The sequence below is a fragment of the Pezoporus wallicus genome, unplaced genomic scaffold (genome assembly GCF_028554395.1).
Source record: "Pezoporus wallicus isolate ANWC-B61680 ecotype Strahan unplaced genomic scaffold, APGP_CSIRO_Pwel_v1 contig_13057, whole genome shotgun sequence".
In the NCBI taxonomy this organism is placed as follows: Eukaryota; Metazoa; Chordata; class Aves; order Psittaciformes; family Psittacidae; genus Pezoporus; species Pezoporus wallicus.
Genome location: NW_026640978.1, coordinates 586300 through 607376, shown reverse-complemented (window position 1 = coordinate 607376; position 21077 = coordinate 586300). Strand labels below are relative to the sequence as shown.

The window sequence follows — 21077 nt, the reverse complement described above, 5'->3', positions numbered from 1 at the left end:
CCCTCGCCTGCTCCGCAACCAGGGGAGGGAAACGCAAATGGGAGCCAGGCGAGGCCGCGCCGCTCGCTCCCAGCCTTGATTCCACTGCGCGGTGCCAAGAAGAATTAAAAGAACATTAAACTCCCCGCAATGACGGCCAAGTCCTCGTTTCCGAGTGCCAAATTGCGCCGCGCTGCATCCTACAGATGTTCCTTAATTATGCTAATTTTTATTAAGCGATTAAAACGAGGAGAGCGCTGGCACAGCGAGGCAGAGCCCAGCGCAGCCTCAGCTCGGCTCTCATTTACATCCCGCTCGCTGATGCCCGCGTTGGAAAGGGAGGGGAGGAGGAGGGAATCTGAGGCTGGTTTTGCTGGGATCTACCTAATTACACGTTAATGGGGCCTCTGTGCGCAGGACCTGCGTGGACCGAGGTGGGGAGGGGGAAGTCGTTTGGTTGGGATGCTACAGACGGGGCTGAAAAGCCATTAGTTGGGAGGGGAATTGCTCCAGTGAGGTCGGCGCGCCCGGAGAAGGGAGAGGGATGCTCAAGCTCCATCAGGGCAGCAGGAGCTCGGAGGCTGCGCCCATGGGTGCTGGTGCTACACCAGCTCCTGGGTCATTTCAAGAGGCAGAGCGAAGCCAATGCTCTGCTCCAGCCTCAGAAGCACAGCAGGGATGAGCAAACCCCTTCCGGGCTGGAATGGAACAGGGAACTGAATGTGAGGCTCACCCACCACCCATCCTCCCAGCTCCGCTCCCGAAATGCTGTGAGCCTATCCCAGAAGGATGAGACCCCCTCGAAGCGCTTCTCCCTGTTCCATTCCCAAGATCCCTGGTGCGAACCCAAAGCAGACGCTCGTTCCCATAATGGCCCACCATCAGGGTGTTTATGGCGGGTTGGTGCACGGGGCCATAAAAGCTTTATGCTGCTCATCTCCATTGACAAAGGAAGAAGGAAGGGGCGGGGGGGAAACAACACAACCCGGTTGCTCTCCCTGCCTTGCTCCAGCATCACCCAGGAGAGATGATGCTGTGGGAATGGGGAGCCCCTCGATGGCCCAGCTACAGCTGGGCCCTGTGCCCCCACTGGGGAGGACACCCCATATCCAGTCACCAAAGGTGGGGATGAAGCCAATTGTCCCCTCTGGTCCCCCCACCTGGTGGGACCCTCAGCGTGCAGCCACCACAGCTCCAATCACCCTTCCACCCCCCCTCATGGAGCAGCACAAGCTCCCTTCCTCTGCTGATGCTCCCAAGCTCTCCTTTGCCACCGCACTCCCTCATAAACAACCCCGCTGGGCTTCGGGAAGCCCATTAATCACCCCCCTTCACATAGGAGATCAATGATGCTTTGATGGATGCCGAAGGAAAAGCCAATCAGTCAGGGACTTATCGGTTTATGATTGCTCGGCCCCATTATTAGTGCTTGTGTGCCATACATTATGGTTAGGAAAATGGAGGCATCTGATTCCTGCATGAGGGATGGTGGGAGCGCGAGGGGTCGGCTGACACCGGGGAGTTTTATACCAGGTCAGCTATACATCTCCTTACCTCAAAAACCAGCCCGGCGCTGCAGCAAGCTCTGGAATCAAGGGGGAACTGGTCCTCAGCGGGAGGCAGATGAGGGATGTGGCTGGGAACGCCATTTCCTTGGCATGGCACCCAGAGGAGTTAATTTGGGTGATGCTCATCCTTTGCCATGGCCCGCCCCCATCACACTGCTCTTTGTAGGGTAAAGCCCCATATAAAGCAACGATTCCCACTTGTTTCCAATGAGTCAATTCCCAGCTGCTGTGAGGAGCTGAGGACACTCAGCTGGTCCTTGGGCATTGCTCCTTCCCCTTGTCCCATTGCAGTGCCTGTGCCAGGGTGTTGCGGAGTCCCATCCCACCAGGGTCTGTGTATCCAATCCCACTGTGGTCCATGTATGGCATCCCATCAGGATCTCCACATACCAGAAATGTTAGGGAAAAAAATAGGGATATTAAGTAATTATTCCGGTGGTGAGGCATTGCCACAGGATACCCAGAGAAGCTGTGGCTGCCCCATCCCTGGCAGTGTTCAAGGCCAGGTTGGATGAGGCTTGGAGCAAGCTGCTCTAGCGGAAGGCATCCCTGCCTATTGTGTTGGAATTAGATGAGCTCTAAGATCCCTTCAAACCCAAACCAGGCTGGGGTTCTCTGATTAAACCCAACCAACCCCTAGGCACCACGGCCCAAGATGCTGCTGCTGACCTAGTGACAGGCAAACGCATCCACGGGGAGCGATGGCACCGCATCCACGGGGAGCGATGGCACCGCATCCACGGGGAGCGATGGCACCGCATCCACGGGGAGCGATGGCACCGCATCCTCGGGGAGCGATGGCACCGCATCCACGGGGAGCGATGGCACCGCATCCTCGGGGAGCGATGGCACCGCATCCACGGGGAGCGATGGCACCGCATCCACGGGGAGCGATGGCACCGCATCCTCGGGGAGCGATGGCACCGCATCCTCGGGGAGCGATGGCACCGCATCCACGGGGAGCGATGGCACCGCATCCTCGGGGAGCGATGGCACCGCATCCTCGGGGAGCGATGGCACCGCATCCACGGGGAGCGATGGCACCGCATCCACGGGGAGCGATGGCACCGCATCCACGGGGAGCGATGGCACCGCATCCACGGGGAGCGATGGCACCGCATCCAGCCGGCGGCAGAAGGTGCAGCTGGAGGGGCTGGGAGACAACAGCGGCACTGGCTGGGCTGAGGAGCCGGCGGGGCAGCGCCGCGTTAATCCCAGCGCCACGAAGCGCACGGGCTCCGGCGCGCCCGGACCGCGGCTCCGAGCCTCGGGCCCCGCGGGCGAGCGCGATGGGACGGAAGCGTTTCATCTGCTCGGCCCATCTGTGCCCGGAGAGGCGCCTCCGAAGCTCCACGTCGCCTTTAATATCCTCCTAAATCACCTCCCCGCAGCACTTCAAGGGGCCGTGGCTGCAATAGCACAGGTTCATCGAGAGTGCACGGGAGGGGGGGGAGCTGCTGGGGATTGGCTTTGGTGGAGCGCGGTTCCCAGGGAATGGGGGGTTCCTGTGCCCCTCGGATAGGGGAGAGGGGAGGGGGAAAAGAGAAGGGGGTGAAGAAGCCGAGGGAAGGGATGGTGCCGGTGCCGGGAGGCGATGGGCAGTGGGTGGGAGCAAACGGGCTGGAATGGAGCAAAAATCACTGCCGAGGAATGGCTTTTATTGATGTTCCCTTGGTGCGTGAGGCCGATGTGAGCCCCCTCTCCGGAGAGCCCCATCCTGCTCCAGAGGGCCCTATCCCACTCCGGAGAGCCCCATCCCTCTCTCCAAAGGGCCCCATCCTGCTCCAGAAAGCTCCATCCTGCTCACACATAAAATGGGTGCGGATGCTTGGGTGATGGGGGAGACCCCAAAACAGCCACAGCTTGAGGGGGGTGGACACCCCTGGGTGCCCCCGCAAATGTTGTGTCCTCCAGAGGTGCTTCAGCTCAGGTGCATCCTGCTCCTGCCTCAGTTTCTCCATCACACTAAGGTTGACCCCCCTTTAATGTGGCTTTTCAATGCTTGGGGGGGGGGGGGGGTTGTAAGAAAGATGGGGATGGGGTTTAGCAGGGCCTGTTGTGACAGGACAAGGGGGAAAAGTGGTTTTAAATGAAAACAGGGAGATTCAAACCAGATCTAAGAAATGCTTCATGCTGGGGCACAGGGTGCCCAGGGGGTGGGAGATTCCCCATCCCTGGATCAGGATCAGGCTGGAGAGGCTCTGAGGGTCCTGCTCTGGTGGGGATGCCCCTGCCCTTGGAGAGGGCTTTTAAGGGTCCCCCTCCAAACCAAACCATGATTCTGTGAATCTATCTCCTGGGCTGCCACCCCCAAATCGCCCCACATCATGTGTGGGGTGCAGGGGGGGCTCCGGGGCTGCAGGGGGTGTCTAAGGGGGAATGCTGTGTGTGTGTGTGTGTGTGTGTGTGTGTGTGTGTGTGTGAGATGCTCGCGTTGCCCGGCAGCGCATCCCCGCGTTGCCATGGCAGCCGCATCCACCGGCTCCCGAGCGACCCCGGCGGGGTCAGGCGCGGGTCGGCAGAACAAGAGAGCACCGGCACCGGCGGCAGCGGGACCCCAAGCCCCGGCCCCGACCCCGTTACCGCTCCCCCCGGCCATAGGGTGCGGATGGGAGCAGCGATGGGCGCTATCGACACGTCCTTATAGCGGCTGCTTCCTCCAAAGGTCACGGCGTTCTCCCTCCTTCCTTCATTAATGAACTCCTCATGCGGGTTTCTGGGGCTGGGGGGCGCAGGACGCTGTGGCTGTGGCTAAAGGATGGTGAGCAGCAAAGGGGTCGTGGCAATGGAAACGGCTCCTTGACTTCCCGGGAACTTCCCGCACCGGGAACGTGCCAAACCGCCCTGTTCTCCTTTGCAACCCGCTCCACAGAGCGCAAACCCCAACCAACCCCAGCCAGCCCCGGAGCGGCTCCATCCCTCCCTTAGGATTTATGATCCTCATTAACTGATGACCTTGAAACGCGCGTCCTTTCCGCAGGGATTGCTGCGAGGGTCCATTTCCCATCCAAACCAGGATGGGGAGGGGGGGGGTCACCGGACCCCTCTGCCCCAGCCCCTTTCTCTATCACCCCACAGCCCCAAAAGAGCCAGCGCCGGGACCCTGTGATCCCCTCCACAGGCAAAAATCACACCGAGGGGTCCGAATCCATGCGGGAATCGCAGTGGGGAAAGGCAGGGAGGAGGGGAAGAGCCTCAGCCTCAGCCGTGCCCCCGACGCCGCTGGTTCATAAAGAGAAGGCGGGGAGCGGCGGCTGGGATTCGGTGACAGCTTCCCCAGGACACAGCGAGATGCACTTGTGTTATTTTAATTAAATACTGCATTATGCTTTGTGACAACTTCATGGCCACAGCGTAAATGAATCTGGAATTAAAGTCTTACTTAGGCATTCCACTACTTCCCCCCCCGCCGCCGCCTCCTTTCCCTTCCTCCCCTCCGCGTTACAAAGCAAAAGGCCATAAAATCAAGATGTTTGCTCAGTTACAGATGGAGCAGCTTGGAAAAGAGGGGGGAAAAACAGAGGAAAGGAGACGGGGAGGAGAGCGGGACGCGCCAGCGGCTGGTGGAGGAGAGCACCAAGGGGCGATGCTGGAGGTTAATGGGGTGTGATCGGCTCCTTCCCTTGACCGCAGGGTTTGGTGCTGCCGTGATTGCCGCTTCCCATTCGTGATTTGAAGGGATGAAGCCCTGGAAGCTTGAATCCATCGGGGATGGGGTCTGTGGCGACGGAGTTATGGCGAAAGGGGAACGTCTTACTTAACAGCCAGCCCTGGAAGTTCAATTCCATCCCTCCATTAACCCGTCTCTAATGAAACCAGACCGTACGTGACATTTTGCGCTGGATCGCCTTTAAATGTTACCACATCCATTGGCTTAAATGTTACCCTGAACTGGGAGATGGGCTTGTAATTACCTCCATCTCCCTAATGAACTCAGAGTTCTGCCGTCTACTGGCGTTTGACAGCGGGAAAGCAAAACAAGGGGGCTCAGGAACACAAAGCCCCCAGTTTCAAGGGGGGCAGAGACAGGATTTAATCCTCCTCTGCTCTATTTTGCCCTCATGGAATCACGGTTCCATCCTCGCATCCCCTTTAGTCCCCATTAACCACCCCCCAAATCAAAAGGGCTCACTTCCATCTACCCGCCCGCTGTATTAGCCCCATATCCATGTGGATAATCCGCAGGTCCATAAACCACCCGCAGCCTGGGGAAGTTATGGCCGGGGAGGGATGGTTTTAACGACGAGGCTCTGCTTCCGCATTTTCCCAAGTGGAATTTCCACTTCTATTTATGAAATAAGCCGGGAAATCGGCTCCCATTTGTTAAAGCCGGGAAGAAAAAGCGGATTTTTTCAGTCTTTTATAGGAATAGCTCCATATTTTTCTCTTTGGCACCCATTTGAACCAGGGCAAAATATCCCCCCCCCCCTCCAAACCGGATTAGCAAGGGGCTCGTTACTAAATCTCTGTCTCATAAAGGCAGAGTTGACTCTGGAGGAGCTGCCGCTCCTAAGGCTGCCTTTGGAAAATGGAAGGATTGTCACCCTTAAAGACACAAATTTCCTCTCTAATATATTCAAATGGAGGCCTCGGAATCCAATCCTACATGGGCATATCTCATAAATTCTCAATATTTCAGCCTCAACAGCCTCCGATGGTTAGTTTTAAAGATTTATGTGGTAAAAAATTACTCGGTGATGAATATAGTTTATTCTGCGCAGTATTGGAGGGGATCAGGAATTAAACCACTGTCTTTAACAGGGAATTTATTATTACCTCTGTCAAAGCCAAAGTCTTTAACGGCATTTATTATACATTTCAGGGCAAAATGAATGGTTGGGGACCGCTTTAAACCTGAACACCCCCCCCCTCCCCAAAGGACCCATGGGCCAGCCCATGGGCTGGGGGGCAATGTTTCAACAGCCCCCCAGGAGCACTGGGGTGGCATCGGGGTCCCGTGAGCATGGGGAAGGGACCACCAGTGCCCGCTGCACAGGGCAGGGTGGCTGGTGGGGGTGAGAGCAGCAGGGTTGGGGCACGGTGTGGGATGAGGCATTGGGTGAGTCCCAATGGATGGGGCGCAATTTGGGATGCAGCAATGGGGACACACGGGTGAATCCCAATGCATGGGGCGCAATTTGGGATGCAGCAATGGGGACACACGGGTGAATCCCCATGGATAGGGCACGATTTAGGATGCAGCAATGGGAACACATGGGTGAATCCCCATGGATGGGGCATGATTTAGGATGCAGCACTGGGGACACACCGGTGAATCCCCATGGATAGGGCACGATTTAGGATGCGGCAATGACACACGGGTGAATCCCCATGGATAGGGCACGATTTAGGATGCAGCACTGAGGACACAGGGGTGAATCCCAGTGGATGGGGCATGATTTAGGATGCAGCACTGGGGACACAGGGGTGAATCCCAGTGGATGGGGCATGATTTAGGATGCAGCACTGGGGACACAGGGGTGAATCCCAGTGGATGGGGCACAACCTGGGATGCAGCAATGGGAACACACGGGTGAATCCCAGTGGATGGGGCACAACCTGGGATGCAGCACTGGGGACAGAGGGGCACTGGGGCATCGCCGGCGCTGCCGCCAGCGCTCAGCCTCCCTTTTGTCCTCGCCTGTGCCAATGTCCCCTCATTTATACAAATTACCTGGGAGGAATGAGCCTGCCAGGGGCTCGCTCTGGACCATTGCTTCCCGGCGGGGGGGCGGCAGGGCCGGCCCTCACTTGGATTTGACCGGTGGCTGACCGTTGCCTTCCAGCTGACCCCAGCCCCAGCCCCATTCCCCTCCCAAAGGGGTTATTGATGGGATGGGAACGCGGCCGAGCCCCGGGGCAGACCCACGGCCCCGGGATGGGCGCTGAGCCCCGGCTGGGCTCATCACACGCTGGCTCCATCACCCAAGAGGTTCAGCACATCGGGGGGGGCCGTGGCCTCGCCCCACGGACGAGACGGCCCCAAACCCACGCAGAATGCCACTAGATGTCACCACACGCCTTTCGCTCCGGGGCCGGGGTACAGGAATATTCTCCCCCCCATCCCCTTCCCTCTCCCCGTTTCCCCCCCTGCTTTCATTGAAAGCAATTGAGAGAATTAACTTATCCGGTTTTATGGCCTGCTTGTCACATCCAACTAAGCCCACTTAAAATAGGAAGTCTCACTGCATTCAAATCATTATCAGAACGTACAAATCACTCAGCCAGGGGAAAGGGGAGCGATGCCAGGGAAAGGGATGCGGTGCCGGGGTCACCGCTTCCTCCCCCAGCCCAGATTCATTCCCTCCCATGCATTATCCCATCTGGGCTGCACTGAGCAGGGTCGTGTTTTGGGCTCCCTGCAAAGGTGGGTGATGAGGTGGGGAAAGAGCTTGGGCAGATGTGACCCCCCCCAGCCCTGTTATTCCCGCTATCCCTGCAGCAACACATCACTGGCGGCAACTGGGGTGCAATGAAGAGCATCAAGCCCATGTTTGGGGATGATGAGAAAAGCCCTTCACAGTGGCATTCCCTGGTTCAAAGTCAAAGCCTCTTGGTGGCAAGGGGCTGGGGGGCTACAGCACCAAAGGGACGGCTCCAAGGAGGGATGCAGCAGTGATGATGCTTCCCTTGCATCCCTCCACTGCAGCATCCCTCACGTCCCCAGGTCCCTTCTATCTACCGGTGTCCACAAACCCCCAAACCACTTTTCCATGCTGCTGCTGGAAATGTCAGACAGGGCCCGAGCAGCAGCGTTTCAAACACACCAGATGGGTTTTTATATTAGCTCCTATTTCATGTTCAGCCGCAGCGGCCGCACCGCTGAAGCGGCCGCCCCGGCGCTGCCGACTTTGCTTCGCTGAGATTAATTCTGCAGAATTAATTGGGACAAGATTGAAAAGGAAATTAAAACGCAGCCGAACGAACAGGCTTTTCGAACACCTTTCCCCCCCCCTTCCTTTCTGCCTCCATCCTTTCCCTCTCCCCGTCCATCGCCGCCTCCGTTCCGCGAGCATCCGTCGCGCAGAGTCATTTACGGGGGAAAAGCTCTCAGGAGCGATCGGTTCCGTGTGAGGGAACCAGCACAAGAGTCGCAATCTGGAGGCACTGAAGAGAGCGAAAACCCTGCCGTGACTCCAAGCTGTGTCCCCGAGCTGGTGCAGGGCTGGGGGGGGACACCAGACCTGCTCTGCTGTCAGCAGGATGGACCGGGGCACCGGTGATGGCACCGGTGTCACCCCCTGGATAAAGGAGGTGATGCAGGTTCAGTCCCTGAGCACATCAGCTCCATCCTGGGGGCCAGCAAGTCGCTAAATGCCATTGTAAAGTGCCCTGAGATCCACAGATGGGGAATTCTCGGCCTTCCAGAATGTGATGGTGAAGCCCAAGCTCCAAGCTGCTCTCTGCCACTGCCAGGGATGCAGCTGCCTCCGAGGGGACACAGGGGAGCTGGCCTCAGACATGCCAGCTAAAAGCATCCATCCCATGCTGGCTGCAGCTGGGAGGGGGGCAGGCTGGTTATGGGGCTGCTGCAGTGCATGGCTCGGAGCAAAGGGCACCCACACTGTAGGTCCGTTCCCAAGGGCTCTGATGGATGGATGGACAAAACCTCCAAGGAGAGGCTGGATGCTGCCACTCCCTGCCCATCACTGCGGTGTCTGATCACCCACGTCCTCCCTGGGGATAGAGGGATACGCCAAAACAAATCTGATTCACAAGGGCCTGTAGGGACAGGCCAAGGGGAATGGCTTTAACCTGCCCGAGGGGAGACTGAGCTGAGCTCTTAGGCAGAAGCTCTTCCCTGTGAGGGTGCTGAGGCGCTGGCACAGGGTGCCCAGAGAAGCTGTGGCTGCCCCATCCCTGGCAGTGCTCAGGGCCAGGCTGGAGCAAGCTGCTCCAGTGGAAGGGGTCCCTGACCATTGGGGTTGGAGCTGGAGGAGCTTTGAGGTCCCTTTAACACAAACCAGGCTGTGAAAACCCAACTGCCCCCATTCATCACTGGCACGAACCGAGGCCACCGTGGTCCGGTGGGACCCGGCTGGGAGCCAGGACAGAGCCCTGCGGCACTGAGCGGGGCAGGAGGGGGTCACAGCACCCCCGCTGATGCAAACAAGTTATTCACCTGCGTGTGCTTGCTGAAGGGAGCCCCGGTCACACCCGGCTGAGCAACTCAATTACCCCTGTGCTACCCGAGCAACAGCACGTAGGGAGCCCATCGCCATGGGAAACAGCAGGGAGAGCACACCGCATCCCGCTTTAGGGCATCCGAAATGCCACGTGCGAGGGCAGCAGGGGCCCTGGGGGGCCACTGAGCTGCTCCTTGAGCTCTGCTTTGGACCAGTTCCATCAGCTCCTGACCTTGCAGTTGAGCCCCATGATGAGCACGGGGAGGCTTTACCTTGCTGAGGATGTAGATGAGGTCTCCGCGGTGGAAGGAGAGCTCGTCGGGATGCTCGCTGCTGCAGTCCCATAGGCCTCGGTAGTAATGGGCATAATCCTGCCAGGGACCCTCTGGGAAAAGCAAAGAGAGGTCAAGGTGAAAGGGAATTATATGGGGAAATATTGGGATTGTGGGGTGGTGCCTTCGCCCCTCTCCCAAGCCCTTCATCTCCTCCTCAGGCTCAAAGTGAGCCATGGAGATCCTTACCCTGGTCCAAAGGGGACACATGGCCCCAGCACTACCTCTGCAGTGCAGTGTCCCCGCTGCGCCAGAGGCCACAGGAGGGGAACACCATTCTTTAACATGGATATTGCAGGGAGGATGCTGCTGGCGAAGGTGACAGCCTTCAGCATAGAAACCAAGGGGGGGATTGCAGGCAATGGAACAGGGATCACTCAGGAAGCCAACAGCACTGAACGGAGTGGGAACAGGGATGGGAGGAGAGCAGGGAGCAAACATCTGCCTTCACCCCCACTGCAGGAGCTCAGAGAAGGTCCCAAACCTCCTAGGGCACGATGCAACCTGAATGCTCAGGTCTGGATGTGCCTGATGGGCAAGCCTGATGGGAAGCGGCTTGTCCCAGCGCATCCAACCCGTCCTTCCCAGCACCAAAAACCCCATCCCAACCCCCCCCCATTCCCGGTTCCCGAGCACACAAGACAACGGTGACACCACGTTCCTGCACCCAGCTTCAGGCAGGGGCCTGCTCCGATGGCACAGCACCAAGGTGGGGGTGAACCCCGATGTCACGACACGGACATCGCCACGATGTGACCCCTATGGATAACGGGAGCCAGGCAAAGCTCGTCTTGCAGGGGGTCTGTGCTGCTCTCCACAGCTGAGCCAAGCCCAGGAAGCAGAAACAGCAAATGCTGAGCGCACGTTGGAGGCAGTGCTTCTAATATGGTCTAAGGGACTGAGTGATAAGGGTGCATGTGGAGTGCTGTGCCCAGATTTGATCACCTAAATATGAAAGAGGACATTACAGAGCCGGATAACGGCACAGCAGGGAGCAACTGGAATGACTCAGGGACTTGGGGAACTTAGGCTGGGAGAAAAAAAACCCCACCAAAGCAGGGCTGCATCCTTTGGAAAGTATTAAAGGGGGAGCACGCAGCGGCGAGGAGAAGATTGGGAAGGGAATAGAAGGAGACGAGCTACTGAGTTATTTCAGCTTGTGCTAAGTGCAGGAACCAGAGGTGATGAACTGGAGGCGGAGGAAGTCTCGGAGCAGGAGGATGAGGCAAGCAGCAGCTTTGGTCATTAACACCAAAGGTCGTTAGAGGAGGGTGTGAGGACACCATCACCATGCAGAGATTAAGCTGGGATGGGCGATGCAAGCCAGTGGCTTGGCACCGACCTGCTGGTGTCCCCTGTGAGATGAGGGTGGGGAAAGGCTGCTGTGGGGGCATAAAAGCACCGGTAATGCTTGAGCATCGCTGTTAATGTGCTGGCAGAGGGATTTAAGGACAGCGATCCCACACATCAGCTCCTCCGTGTCACTGCAGGGAGGGGAAGAGGCTTGAAACAGGAAATACAGCTTCCTACAAAGGGTTTCCAGAGCCAAAAGTGCCTGCTCCCGTGCTGGTGAGCAGCCGGGACCCATGGGTCTGCTTGCCTGGGGTGAGGATGCTGCGGGGAAGCTGGAGCCAACCTTATCCCGGTTCTCCCTCATTTACTGGGAATGCTGGGGAGGTGCCTCCCCCTCCTGCATCCGCTCTTTCCTGCTTATCAAAGGAACGAGAGGACCTTGGAGGCATCTCCCCCTCCTCAGCAAGGAGCTGTTGGTAAAGCAGAGCTTTGCAGGAGCGCCCGGACGTGGCAGGACACAAGGAGAACGTTTTCCAGCCCCCGGGAAGGTTTGCATGGAAGCTCTCGTGCTTCCCTCCAGCCCTGCCTGCCTCCAAAGGTCAGGCTTTATGGCCTTGGATGAGGAAGATGCCTCAGGATGGAAGCGCGGCTCCGCTCTTAACCCCCTGCTGCAGCTTCAGAAGCAGCCGAGATCTTTGTCCCAGATACCAGGAAGGGCTTCTTGGAGCAAAGCCTGTTCATGGGAAAGGGATCCTGGCTCCTGGCTTGCTCCTTGAAGGCAAGGCAAGGGGGGACTTCACTCTGCAGCCTCTGCAGAGGACAGGGGATGGCCACAACCCTCCTGACCAGCCAGCTCCAGGCTGGTGCAATGTGGGATGTGGGATGTGGGCTGGATCCAGATGAGCCATCGCAGGACTCCTGCATTCATTCTGCTCACTTACACAGGGACGAGGTGATGTTTAAATAGCCCCAGTGCCCCATCGAGACCTTGAATTCCACGTTCAGCTGTGATTTCACTGCTTTGCACTGCTGTGAGTGGGACGAGAGCCTGCTCTTAGGGCTCTTCTCATTAAGAGAACCAGCCAGATGTGACGGCTGCATCATCTTCCCCTGCAGCCCCAGGAAGAGGCTTTGGGAGAGGCTGGATCCATCCCAGCCCCCTTCCTTGGGAAGCCTGTTGATGCTGAAGCCTGATGACAACCGTCCGCAGCTCCGGGGTTCCACTGCTGTGCCCATGGCAGGTGACAGGGAGCAGCCAGCGAGGCTTTGCTTTGCTAAGCAGAGGAACCGTGCTCTGCATCCGCAGCAGCAGCCCCAGGCCCATCCAGTGCCTGGGATTAAGCAGCCTTGAGCAGAGTAAATGAGTGTCCTGGCAGGAGCAGCCTGAAGCTGCTCCAGCATCGGGGCATCCTCGCGGTTCCTCCAACTGGGAAACAATGGTTTTCCATCAGCCAAATGCTCATCTGGCACTGCGGCCGTGTGACAGAATGAAGAACCAGCCCTCACCCTCCCTCCCACCCCAAGGACTCCCATCACCTCTCCCGTGCCCGTGGACAGGAGCGCCCATCGCCCGGCTCGGGGTTCCTGGGGCTCTGATGACCTTTCCCTCTTGGAACACAGCCTGGCTTTTCTCAGGCGAGGACTGAACCCGTTGTTTGGTGTCAAACCGACCCAGGGCTGAAAGCAATCCCCAGGCTGCTGGTGGCTGCACCGGTTCTAACCATCAACAACCATCGTGCCGCAGGCGGATGCCGATGGGCACGGGCAGGGTGTTGAAATGCCTGCCAGGGGACACCCAAAACCTAGGGATGCCCTTGGGGTGCAGGCTCATCCCCACCTCCAGCACCAGCCTGCATGGAGCCGTGCTCCACTCCCCGCTGAGGATGGGGCAGCTGGGACAGGCAAGCAGAACAAGGTATCCCATCGCCTCCTGCTTCCCTTCCCCTGCCCCGAGGCCGCTGCATGGACACAAAGGATGGATTGTGAAGATGGGGATGTTGTTTTTCCCAAGCGCTGGGGGCTGGTACCGAGCTCCACAAATCCATGAGGAATGGGGCGATGCCGCCTTGCTCCGGTCTCTGCGAGCAGCTGGGACTCATCCCGGTCTGTGCTACCAAGGCCTCAGTAGAAACAGGCCTGAGCACCCTCCCGGGCTGGGCACAACTGCCTGAGCCTGAGCCATATCCAAAGGGGTCTGATGGGTAAAGGGAAAGCTTGGATCCGGCTTTCCAGAAACACTGGGAAGTTGGGCATTGGGGTCCTCTGGGAGGGCTGAACCAGCTGGGCGATGCTTGGGCTGCACTGAGGCGAGCACAGGCACGTGTGAAGCTGGTTTAGCCACCCGTTACCCACAGCATCCAAGGCTGAAGCCCTCCGGTCTCCATCACCCAACAGGCGGGATGCCCACGGAGCATCCCCAGGGCGCTGAGCATCGCCAGGCGCAGCAGGATGGGGTGGGAAGCTCTCCCAAGCCAGGAGGATGGTTTCCCACGTGCGATGGAGCGAGCAGGGCAGCAGGAAGCCCCTGGCCAGCCCAGCCCCAGCTCCTTGGACACAAGCGCTGCTTTCCGGTGCCGGGGAGGAAGCAGGGGTGGAAAACGACGCAGGTGGGACCAGGGAGGAAACAGATCTTCCGCTCCCGTCCCGCGGTGCAGGTCCTTAAGGAAGAAGCAGGGGTGGAACCGGTGACCATGGCAGGCTCCCGGGCTGCTGGCTCCTGGTGCTTGTGTCCTTCCGGCTTCCCAATCCCAGATCCCGCCCTGCAGCAGCTTCCTCTGGGCCATGATTTGCTTCCTGCCCTCTCCCCAGGTTGTTTCTGCCCCAGTGGGATGCATGGGGGGAGCTGGCTCCGTCTCTGCGGTCCAGGACGGGACAAGGGACAGGGATGGGAGAGCCTCCATCAGGCAAGCAGGGGATGGATGCTGAGGCTCCTCCGTCGAGAGCTCACTAAGGCCACGGGGTCCTGTCCATACGGGAGAGGCACCCCCATGCCCACAGCAAGGAGAAGATGGGGAGAGCTCCCCCAGCCCAGCCTCAGGGTCTCCTGGGGCCTCTCCCATCCTCCTCACAGCCTCCATCACACCCCAGGATGCTCAAAGGCAGCGGGACTCAGCCCCCCCAAAGCGTTCCTTAAAGTTGGCCAAAGCAGGGTGGGCTCTTACCGCTTCTCTGCCTGCTCCCTGCGTCCTTGCTGTCCTCTGGGAAGGGGGGATCGAGCTCCTCGTCTGGGAAGGGAAGCAGCAGAGCTGTCAGGGGAAGGGCTGTGAGCGTTACTGCTACCCCAAAGCCCCCGGCAGGCAGAGAGCATCCGACTGCCACAGCCATAAATCCCCGGCTGGGCTGTGGCGAGTGGGAAGGGAGGAAGTCACAGATCGTATTGTCAAGCGTGTTGCATAAACCCATGAATTGTTGTTAACACGGGGCAAAACAAATCGCCTCTTAGAGCCCCATAAATTGGGGCCGCGCTTTGCCCGGCACAGGGAATGCAATGGGGGGATGCCGGGATGGAGATGGGAGGAAGGAGCAGAAGTGAAGGAGGAGAACGGGGAGCAAAGGCAGGGTGGCATGGAAGGGAATCATAGGAAACAATACCATGGCACAGGGTAAAGGAATGAGAGGCTGGAAGTCATGGGGAAGCGCTGAGAAAACAGCCGGGGGCAGATGGGAGCAAGGATCTACACACGGATAAGAGCTCGAACCCACCTACAGTCGGTATCTCTGTATGTTATACATGTATTTATAAAGTTTATTGATACCCATTTTCTATCTCTAAAATAGACCCAAACCCATCTGCACCTCCTGCACTGCTGCCGCCTCCCTGGGGAGCACGGGGCAGTCCCGGATGCAGCCCCGGACGGGATGCATCCCTACTGCATCCCAGGGGATGCGGCTTTGCCGTCCCCTTTAGGCAGAGCCAGCAGACACCGAGGCTGGGCCAGTGAAGCGCTGGGGCTGCTCCGGCGTCAATCCCAGCCGGAGCTGATCGATGCAAACCAGGTCAGAGCTGGGCTGCCCGTTACAAATTGCATCCCGTGGTGGAGGGTCGCTGCTGCTGCTCCCCCCATTAGATGGGAAACGGCCCCCAAAAATCTTTCCTAAATAAATCAGACTTTATTGTAGGGGTCGGCCCCGGACGAGGCAGGATCCCATTAGCATTGATCCCAAAATGAATTATGGAAAGTGCCTTTTGCCTGCTCTTTGCATGTGTAAAAAGAGAAGGGAAATGTATCCAGAGCAGTGCTCCCTTCCCACCATTCCCACCCCCAAACCCTCACATCTGTATTCCTTTACCCTTTAACTATGGCACCGATTCCCTGTATCCCATCTCCTGAGGTGAAGGGCCATCAAACCAGCTCCTGCATGCCATGAAATCCCCAAAGCTGTCCTCCAAAGCAGGGCAGCATCATTCCCCCACCTGTGCCCAGGGGCTCCCCATATCCTTGCTGTGCACATCCTGCATCCTGCAGGCACCGCTTCCATCCCGGAGCCAGGCTGTCCTCAGGAAACCTCTTCCCAGATCCCTTCTCACAGGCAAACACAGGCTCCTTAGGAAGCATCAGATGGGGCTGGTGCAGGAATACACGTGCCGTGGAGGAAACGATGCCTCTGGGTTTCCAAGCGGAGCAAAGCTGCTCCATGGCGTGGACCAGGTGCTCTCCCCCGTGCCTCAGTTTCCCTCTGCCCTGCTCCCCCCTCACTCTGTGCCTTTGGCAGAGGTGCAGTGAGGTGCGGTCCTTGCGGCTGGGACTCAGCTTCCCACGGGAAGCGGCTCCCCACCACACCACGGCCCCAGAGCCAGGTGCTTTTCCAAGCCTGCAGCGATGCTCTGCCTCCCCTGGGGTGCCCGATCTCATCCAATAGCCTGGTTTTAGGGTGATGGATCAGAGGCAAACGCTGACAAACGCATCCCCTGGGGGCTGTGCCCTTCCCCTGCTGCCGCATCCCTGTGAGAGCATCACAACCTCACCTTTCCATCCCTATGGGCATCGCGAGTGGTCCAGGGCAGCCCCAAGCCCCAGGCATGGCCATGCCCCCCCCACCCTGCTGTGCTGGAGCAGCCTGGGCACTGGGGCAGATTCTCAGAGGAGCTGTGTTTTAATGTAGCAATTTGATTCAATTTTCCACTCTATAAAATTACCCATCACTGCTCGTTGCTTCCTAACAGACACCTTCACTCTTAATTTAACAATCCCATCGAATTCTGCCAGGGAAATTGGAAAAATTTATCACCTGTGAAATTTTATTTTTCCTTGGTTGTATCTGTTTTTGTAAAACTTCATTAACGACGATGACTTGCTGAGGAAATTATCTCTTCATCTCCCCCCCCCCCCCCTTCTTCCCTTCTCCATCCTTTTCCCTCTGTTTTCACTCAGGACACAAGGGAGGCAGCCGGGCCCAGAGGAGATCCCAGCTTGGATGAGATTGTTCCTTGCTCTTATTGAGGGGGGGAAGGAGCAGGGGGGATGAGCTCAGGGCTCATGATCTCTCCCACCTGCCCCTGTGCCCTGTGACTGGTTTCTCACCACTTGCACCCTCGGCATCAATGTGCCACCACCACCGACATCCAAGCTGCAGGAACTGGGGCCTGTGGGGGATGAGGAGCTGGCCCCTTCATGGCAACAAATGCCCCCAGAATGGGTTGGGGTGAAGGAACCTCAAAGCTCCTCCAGCTCCAACCCCTGCCACGGGCAGGGACCCCTTCCACTGGAGCAGCTTGCTCCAAGCCCTGTGTCCAACCTGGCCTTGAGCACTGCCAGGGATGGGGCATCAGGGCACTGATGTGCATAGGAACAGGGACCGAGGGTGAACCCGGCTGCCAGGGTCGGCATCCTCACACTCTGCATCCTGAAGGGAGGGCAGCGATGGGATCCATCCTTAAACCAACACGGTGCCAGCTGCCAGCAGGTGTTACAGCTGCTCCCGTCAGCGCTGGTGGCCTCAAGGCAGTGAGGAGCTGGACACAGCCGCCAAAGCAGGCAGGGATGCTGAACGCCCTCAGCCTGACCAGCCATCAGCACCTCTCACCCACCCGCCTGGAGACCCTTATGGAGGCTCCATCCGAGCCCAGGGACCACTGTGGGTGCACCCAAGGGAAGGGAAAGCTGCTGCCCAAAGAGCTGAGGGTGCGGAGAGGAAGAGGAGCCCAGGAAGCAAAGGTGAGAGATGGAGAGAGGCTGAACACAGCCACCAAAGGACTCTGCTTTCAGGGAAGAAGCAGCACAACAGCACATGGGTTTCAATGAGGCTCAGGTGAGCCCTTGGCCAAGCCTGGGGCACATCACACCATGGGTTGTGCTATAACAAGAGCTATTGCAGAGGGTGTCACCCTTGCAGGCACTTTGAGGGCTGCTCCTGGCTCCTTTAACCGGGAGCTGCTGCCCTGCTACCTCCAGACTTCGTGCACTGTTAGAGAGCAAGCACTGGTCTTTAATGTGGTTACGTTATCATCTCCTGGAAGGCCAGTAATTGCGTTACAGCCCTGACTGTGTGCCCGGGAGGGAGCTGCTTCATCATCTCCAGTCTGATCTTCCAGGTAACACAGCCCAGAGATTCCACTCACACCAAACTTAATATCAGTGGAGCTGAAGGGAGCCTCTAAAAGCTGCCTCACCTCAATTCGCCACCCCTGCACCTCAGCACAACGCAAAGGGCTTGCTCTTGTGGTCCATCAGCCAGGCCAGACAAAGACATGGGGTCAGATCTCTGAGTCCATCAAACTCATTCCCATCCATGTGGAGTGTAGCCAAGGGTGTTTGCAGGGCTGGGGCTAGGGGATGGCTCAGGATTTGGTTGCTTACCTGGCAAAACCTCATAGATGTCATCCTCTTCCATCTCAACATTTGGCCCGTCTCGATTCAGAGCAGTATTATGGGATACCGTGGTCACAGACTCAGAACTGTCCACGTCGTTGTAGAGCTCCTCTTCATCCTCTTCATCACAGGGGATAGTGAAGGAGCTCAGGTCTGGCAGGAGAGACCACCCAACCCTGGCCTCTAAAACCAGCCAGGAGCTCTCGAGGTGGACCCAGATGTGGGCTCCAAACCGAGCCCAAGGAGCAAAGCCCCAGGACCTCTCCCTGGCTAAGAGGGGATGCAGAGCTCCAGCAAGGGAGCAGCCCAAGCCAGGGGGGCAGATGCTGCCAGGGCCACCACACTCACCCTTCAGGAGGAACTGGATCTGATCCACCCATTCTTCGGCCTCTGCTGGGCTTGGGGCTGTGAACTGGAGAGAGGTTCACCCGTTATTGTGCTGGTTCTTGGGTGGAGGGAGAGGGAGGAAAGGGATTGGGGATGGAGATCCTGGTTCTGCCGTTCTCCCCCCTGTGACTTTAGGAAAGCCATTTCCCTTCTTATCTCCCTGTTCCAAAAAGGGAACCAGAAGCGGAACAGAGCCAGACTATCCCAGAGGAAAGCTGTCAAGCCTAATTCATTAAACCAAGTCGGATGAAAACCACAATCCCCACTGAATGCACTACACCGACTCTGAACCGAGACATCCACAAGCTCAGGAAGCTTCTCCTGCAGACGTCGTGCATTGGGCTGGGTTTTCCACTGCCGCAGGTTTTAGGTTCCCCCAGGATGCTCAACATACCAAGGTTTAAATCTAACCTGGCTCTGAGGGGCTTATTTAAAACTGGGCTTCCCAAACCCAATCCTCCACCGCTTCTACACCATGCTCTTGCTTAAACCCTGTGCTCCATGAGCGCGAGCAGAGCCCAGGATGATTCTCATGCCAAGGGAAGGCCCATGCTGAGATCACCCATCAAGAAGCAGCATCAGCACCTTCTGCTTGCTTTGTTGGAGCTTCCCAACCCCCTTGAGCCCGCAGTCCAGCCTGCACCTCTGCCCCTCAACCTGGACCATGTGCTTTGGTGCCCGGTGGTCAACCAGCACGCGAGAGCCATTTGGGCCCCCGTTCCTACCTCGTAGGTGCGTTTGCCAGAGCAGGTTAACTCAAAGCAGCATCTTCTCCGAGAGTCCTTGCGGAGATGGGGAGCCAGGCGGGCACCGTAGTGCTCAATGGAGAAGGTGCCTTTAGGTTGCTTGCCTGGAAGAAGAGAAAGGTGTTAAATCTGGAATCAGCATCTCTTCATCCGGCTGGCAGATTGGGGTGCTGCAGATGTCCACACAGGGAAACTGAGGGACATTCCCATGGGGAATGGCTGGGAAAAACCCCTTCAGTCTCAGCATGTCCATGGACATCCAAAGGGAATATCATCGACTCTTCATAAAGACCCAGGAGAGAGGATGCCCTTTGAAACCTCAAGAGAAAGGCTGCTGGTGAACCTGCTTTATCTGCGCATCCTTAGGGACTTCCAGGGAGCCCTCCATAAGGATTTCAGCTCACTCATAACGGGTTTCCTTTCCTGTGTTGCCATCTGGGGAGGAGATGACCACTGCTTGTCCCCCCTCAAAGCACCAACCCTGGCTTCAACACCTACATCTACTCTAAGGATGTCCCTGCACGTACCAGGGTGAGAGGAGTTGGGATGCTTGTTCGGAAGTGAAAAGCGCTTGAGATCCCCAAAGGATGTGGACGAAGGACAAAGACCCAGCTTCATCCTCACGTCCCACTGGAGTTCAATCCTGTCCCAGTCCCAGACTGGTCACTGTGCTGCTTTGTGAGCTGCTCTCATGGCGTGTTTCTGGATGGGTGGACCAGGGGAAGGCCATCTATCTCATCACGCCAAACTCTGTTGGAGATATGAGCTGTCTGTTTGTATGGACCTGATGGAGCATGACTGCAAAATATTTATGTACACTGACACATGGGTTATATACAGCCACTGAGGGGGGTGAAGCCCAGCTGACAGCTAATGGAAAGCTTGGAACATCATTTGATTCACACACAGCTCTGTTCCTGTGGCTCTCTTCTCTTGTTCCACACCTATGAAGGTGTTTTTTTTGGGGGAAAGCAAGCTAAGATCTGCCTTTGTAGGACCTGCATGTTATGTATTGATAGGGAATTACAACCTTCTCTCTTGTCAGATGATAACCTGGCCTTGGGCAAGGGCTCTGCCTTGCTCTTTTCCAGCCCTGTCCATGCCTCCATCCATCCATCACCCACAGCCTGGGGACCAGAAGCAGAGACCTCACCACTCACTTTTCTCATTGGCGTAGTAGTAAAAGGTGCTTCTGTTGAGGACACACCAGCGCTTCTGCCACTCGGACCCAAAGAAGCTGTGCTCTGCAAGACAAGGTCAGAACAGAGTGAAAGGGATCGGTCCTGCTCTTGCGCCAGGGGAACATTTAGGGCAAAAAAGACTTCTTTTTTCCCCAATAAAACCCTGCAGATTTCTGGCAGAGAATTCAGGCAAGCAAAATATACATATGAATGGGCTGAAGTGAACTGAATTGGGCTGAACTGCATTGAACTGAGCTGCATTGAACTGAACTGCATTGAACTGAACTGCATTGAACTGCATTGAACTGAACTGCATTGAACTGAACTGCATTGAACTGAACTGCATTGAACTGAACTAACTGGGCTGAATTGAACTGAACTGGACTGGACTGAACTGAACTGGGCTAGGCTGAACTGGAGCAAACTGAACTGGGATGAACTGAACTGGGCTGTATTGAACTGAACTACATTGAACTGAATTGGGCTGAACTGAACTGCATTGAACTGAACTAACTGGGCTGAATTGAACTGAACTGGACTGGACTGAACTGAACTGGGCTGGGTTGAACTGAACTGGGATGAACTGAACTGGGCTGTATTGAACTGAACTGCATTGAACTGAACTGAACTGGGCTGGGTTGAACTGAACTGGGATG

At 57.2% G+C, this 21077-nt stretch overlaps 1 protein-coding gene across 3 annotated transcripts in view; it reads right to left on the bottom strand.

The window, feature by feature from the left end:
• The window catches only part of SKAP1 (src kinase associated phosphoprotein 1), a 139936-nt gene that overhangs the window by 2178 nt on the left and 116681 nt on the right, over window positions 1-21077 (bottom strand). For 2 of the 3 annotated variants that reach the window (XM_057421424.1, XM_057421422.1), the window contains 6 exons: window positions 20401-20484; window positions 19220-19344; window positions 18456-18519; window positions 18096-18260; window positions 14460-14522; window positions 9946-10058 (listed from right to left, as the gene is read on the bottom strand). In XM_057421424.1, coding sequence (XP_057277407.1) covers window positions 9946-10058; window positions 14460-14522; window positions 18096-18260; window positions 18456-18519; window positions 19220-19344; window positions 20401-20484 — 614 coding nt within the window. Of the gene's footprint in view, window positions 1-8015; window positions 8419-9945; window positions 10059-14459; window positions 14523-18095; window positions 18261-18455; window positions 18520-19219; window positions 19345-20400; window positions 20485-21077 lie in introns of those variants that run through there. The other variant, XM_057421423.1, reaches the window with a different exon arrangement.